Source organism: Trachymyrmex cornetzi, unplaced genomic scaffold (genome assembly GCF_001594075.2).
Source record: "Trachymyrmex cornetzi isolate Tcor2-1 unplaced genomic scaffold, Tcor1.1 scaffold844, whole genome shotgun sequence".
Lineage (NCBI taxonomy): Eukaryota > Metazoa > Arthropoda > Insecta > Hymenoptera > Formicidae > Trachymyrmex > Trachymyrmex cornetzi.
Genome location: NW_017300185.1, coordinates 34597 through 39204, shown reverse-complemented (window position 1 = coordinate 39204; position 4608 = coordinate 34597). Strand labels below are relative to the sequence as shown.

The 4608-nt window shown below is 31.1% G+C and overlaps 2 protein-coding genes across 5 annotated transcripts in view; both read left to right on the top strand.

Moving 5' to 3' along the window:
• LOC108769049 (leucine-rich repeat-containing protein 40) overlaps positions 1–900 on the top strand; it is a 7489-nt gene extending 6589 nt beyond the window's left edge. For all 3 annotated transcript variants that reach the window (XM_018519793.1, XM_018519795.1, XM_018519794.1), the window contains exon 12: positions 670–900. In XM_018519793.1, coding sequence (XP_018375295.1) covers positions 670–775 — 106 coding nt within the window. In that variant the 3' untranslated portion in view covers positions 776–900. The remainder of the gene's footprint in view (positions 1–669) is intronic.
• Positions 901–1676: 776 nt separating this feature from the next.
• The window catches only part of LOC108769052 (poly(ADP-ribose) glycohydrolase), a 6965-nt gene continuing 4033 nt past the window's right edge, over positions 1677–4608 (top strand). The window contains exons 1-7 of one of the 2 annotated variants that reach the window (XM_018519799.1): positions 1677–1835; positions 1993–2113; positions 2194–2354; positions 3452–3568; positions 3868–4029; positions 4103–4356; positions 4454–4557. In XM_018519799.1, the coding sequence (XP_018375301.1) occupies positions 2011–2113; positions 2194–2354; positions 3452–3568; positions 3868–4029; positions 4103–4356; positions 4454–4557 (901 nt within the window). In that variant the 5' untranslated portion in view covers positions 1677–1835; positions 1993–2010. The other variant, XM_018519798.1, reaches the window with a different exon arrangement.

The window sequence follows — 4608 nt, the reverse complement described above, 5'->3', positions numbered from 1 at the left end:
CCCATTTCCACCAATATAGATTAACTTTAATCTCGGTTCAACTTACTCTTCGTCTTTTTCTAATCTTTAGAACTAGAAAAAGACAAAGAGTAAGTTGAACCGAGATTAAAGTTAATCTATATTGGTGGAAATGGGCATAAGGCTGCGTTCGATTTGGCGCTCACAGCGCTTGTAAGCATCATTGTTTCATATTTGATAAATAACAAGGATAAAATGACGCTTACAGCGGTATAAGCGCCAAAAGAAGTGCAGCCTAAAAGGATTATCTGTCCGATATTTAATCATCAATATGCAGGTGGCAGAATTGGTATCGGATTCACGGATTTATTTCCAAAAACTAAGCGTCGATTTTTTCTATCTTTGGGTTTTTTTGCGGCACGATCCTCACTATCTCTCCTCGGAAAACTTCCTCTCATTTTTTTACTTTGAAAATTTTGTGATATACATATGAAACTTTGTCTATTCTTTTAAAAAACATTTTACTTTAATATGCGCATGATATCAAATTTAGACAATAAGTTTTCGGATTTAAAGATTTTATTTAATAATTTTTTTTAAACAACTTTCACCGTTTATTTTGCTCTGCCGACAGATAAAATTTACCAAAACGTGGAACAACTGGGCCTTAGTGTTTTTATCTACAATGTCGTAATGTAAACGTTTTTCTAGGAATCTATTGTTATCTGGGAATTGTTTCAAATATCCCAGACAAGCAATTCTGATGAAAGATACAGAAAAAATACTGAACTATCTACGTAATCTAATACCTCAATAACAGAGAAAAAACAAAATAGTTTATAAGAAAGTATCCAGTCTGGAAACTGTTAAACATTTAATTATTATTATATGAGTGTATTGCGCGAAAATATTATGTCTATGTATAAATACGTTTCTACTGATCTTTAAAAATTATGTAGTCTCATCCTAGATGAGACATATTAAGTGCAAAATAATTATAATAAGCTATAGATTAAAAAATTAGTACAAACTAATATTTATATTATATAATATATTATCGATGTAAATTAAGCTAAGGAAAAATCTTGCGTTCGTAGAAATATATAAAAAGAATGATAGAGTATGAGAATGTATAAATGCAGCAATTATATGATATTTTGGTAGAATGATATTTACGATAAGATAGAATTTATGGATTAGAATAAATGTGACTGAAGTTAATAAAGAATATAAAGATAAAAGAAAGTCAACGATAATTTGTAATATTCAACGGTCTAATAAAAAAGTATTTTTCCTTCCTAATAAAGCAGTATAATAGATAAATCTTTAATTAAATAAATCTTTATCAATAATTTAAAAATATATATTGCCAAAATATATAACTACATTAATATATAGAAAATAATAATATAAAAATATATTATAAATATATTATTAATATTCTATAAAATTATAAATTATATTAAATGTATATATTACAATACATACATTTAATATAATTTTTAATTTTTTAAATATATAAATATAAATTATAAATATATACATATTTATAGATATAGATATATATTTTGATAGTACAAAATTAATTTTGTCTCTCAGTAGAAATGCAATCATACACGAACTTTAGGCTTTAAATACACAGGTACACAACTGCCATAACCACTTAACCACAACCACTCAGGCACTTTGGTCCTTGAGCTTGAGCAGTGGCTCTCGTACTGTTCGTATGTTCGCGCGTGCATACATTGTGACAGCTGTGTATACATTTGAATGTAGAACGTCGTGCGCAACCTGAATTTGGCATTAGTCATGTCACAATATTATACGAATTCGTATGAAAATTGACGCTTTGGATCTCGCCGACAATTAAATTTCTCGTAGGTCCATGACCAGTCGCTTTGGTTATCTTTTATTGCAAATGCATCGTTTTAACACATTATCGTATCTTTCTTCAATCTTCTCGCAAATGGATAATGTAATCACATTTTTTTCATCCCTGCTACTGTGTGACTTGTATGTACATATGGTTTTTAGACATTTCTGGAGGATAGAATGTCAGCAGAATCGGAGATAATACTCGAAGAGGAACATTCTGTGGACTTGTTCTCAGATGTGGAATCGTCGCAGAGCACGAATAATGTAGCCAATTCGGACTGTAAGAATCTACCTATCCACGCGTTCTCTACATTGCGTTTTTGCGTCGCTTTTAATTAATACTCAAACATTTGGCTTCAGCGAGTTCTATGTCGATTGGTGTCAACGAGCCTGAGCCTTCCGATGACGTACCTGAGTGGAAGGGCATGAGTATGGACGAGATACGTAAAGGTCTTGGTGTTTACGATTATCGAGAACATCCGCCGATCGTCATCTCTCCTCATCATACAGTATTGTTCATGGTATGATTTAACATAAGTAGAACAATGACATATTATTAAATTTTTGAAGGCTAATATATCACAGTTAAACAAAAGTGAAGTTAATTTGCAAAGCAATAACTAACTTAATTTAAACTACAAGGCCCAGTTCCACAACTCACGGTTAACTCTTAACCGAGGTTCAACTTATTCAGGCCCAGTTTCACAACTGACGGTTAACTCTTAACCGAAGTTCAACTTATTCATTATCTCTTTTCAATTCTAGAATTGGAAAAAGGTGACAAATAAGTTGAACCTCGGTTAAGAGTTAACCGTGAGTTGTGAAACTTGGGCCTTATTGTCTCTTTCCAATTCTAGAATTGGAAAGACATGAGAAACAAATTGAACCTCGGTTAAGAGTTAACCATGAGTTGTGGAACTAGGTCTAAGAGATGAGTAAATTAGATGTTAAAATATTTATGGGTAATTGTAATACATATCCATAACCCTTACCGTACTAATATGGGTAACTAGTGACCGAGCGATTCTTGATCGTGCAAGTTTCTTTGAGTCTTTCGGTAATTATAAATTATATACTACATTTTATTATTTTCCAAAATAAAGAGTCAATATTTATTCTAGAAAGTCAAAAGTATGTTGGTGAATTTTTAGAGATTTATTAAATTATTTTGAAAAGGTGAAAAAACGAAGAGATTTGAAGTGACCCTTGATGGTATGGATGAGGCACTAAATTGTAGATGGTACGATAAGGGATAATTATCATATTAGAATTTAATAAAAATTTATTTGTTTAGTTACTGAGTGACCTTTTATTGTCATCTTAGATTTAAAATTTATTATTTAGTATGTAAGATCTTGTGATGTTATTTTATTAATTATTTGTTTCTTTTAAATTGTGATTAATACCCTGTGAGCTGAAATATATTATGTATATCATGTCATTAAATTATTAAATGTATTTTAATTATTTTAACATGTAATTTGCTCGTCTCTTGGTCATTTAAATATCAAGGATTATTTCGATAATATATCTAAGTTAGCAATTTTATACATAAGTCTTGGTGTGCATACTTGTTAGATATCTATTATATTTGCAACATACTTTTTCTGTGATTTAGTTACCATTGCGTTCACATGGACCACCAAAGCCATATCCGACACATCAAACAGACAAATGGAGTCAGGGTTATGTACGAATGCCACATTCTGCGCATAGTTTGTATCCAATAGAGCAGGTACATATTACCAAATAAATAGAACGTCTAACACTTGCAATCTTGAGATGACAGATTCTTTGAATTCGAAAATTTACTCATATTTTCTTAGAAATTTCAAATTTTTAGTATTATATATATGTATATAATTTTAAATTGCTTGAAGAATTTGTCATCGAAATAAAGATTGCAAGATGCAGGATTTGTCTAAAGAAAATGGATATTAATTATGTATTAAGATTATTTTTTTAGTATTGGATCTTGATATTTTCCGTATAGTATAAAATAATTATTGATATTAATTAAATTTTATATTTTAGAGAAGTGGAAGTCGTTGCTGTCGAAATAGATGGGAGATGATCCAGGAAGCTTTGCTGAGAAGCATTCTTTCTAGCCAACAGTTAGAAGAGGCTATACTTTCGTACAATCAAATATATGCACAGCGCTGGAATTTTGCGGCGCTCCATCACTTTTTCTCAGAGGTATACCTAAGGTGCATCGCACTTGGGTTGTGCTCTTTAAAAATTTTGATTAACAAGAGAATTTTTGACGCAGGTCATGGATTCGGAAGAGACAACGATGTTCTTTGAAGTACTGATGCCAAAAATAGTCCAACTAGCCTTGCAGCTTCCTGTACTATTAACCGGTGCAGTGCCTCTGTTGAAACAACATAGCAACGGCTCCATCAGTTTAAGTCAATTACAAGTAGCTTCGCTATTAGCAAATGCATTTTTTTGTACATTTCCTAGACGCAATTCTAATAATCCGCAATCGGAATACGCAACGTATCCTTATATTAATTTTAATAGGTGAGGCTACAAATTATTTAAGTGATTTATTTAAAATTATTGAATAAAATTTATTTATTTATTATTTATAATGTATTCTTCTAATTGCATATTTTAGATTGTTCGCTACCTATAACAGAAAACAAAGTGCGAGTCGATGTGAGTCGGTGATGGAAAAGATTAAATGTCTTCTCCATTACTTCAGGAGAGTCACAACTAAAGGTGAGCATATCATATAGTAGGGGAGGCCGAGAGGCTAAATGTGGATTTACT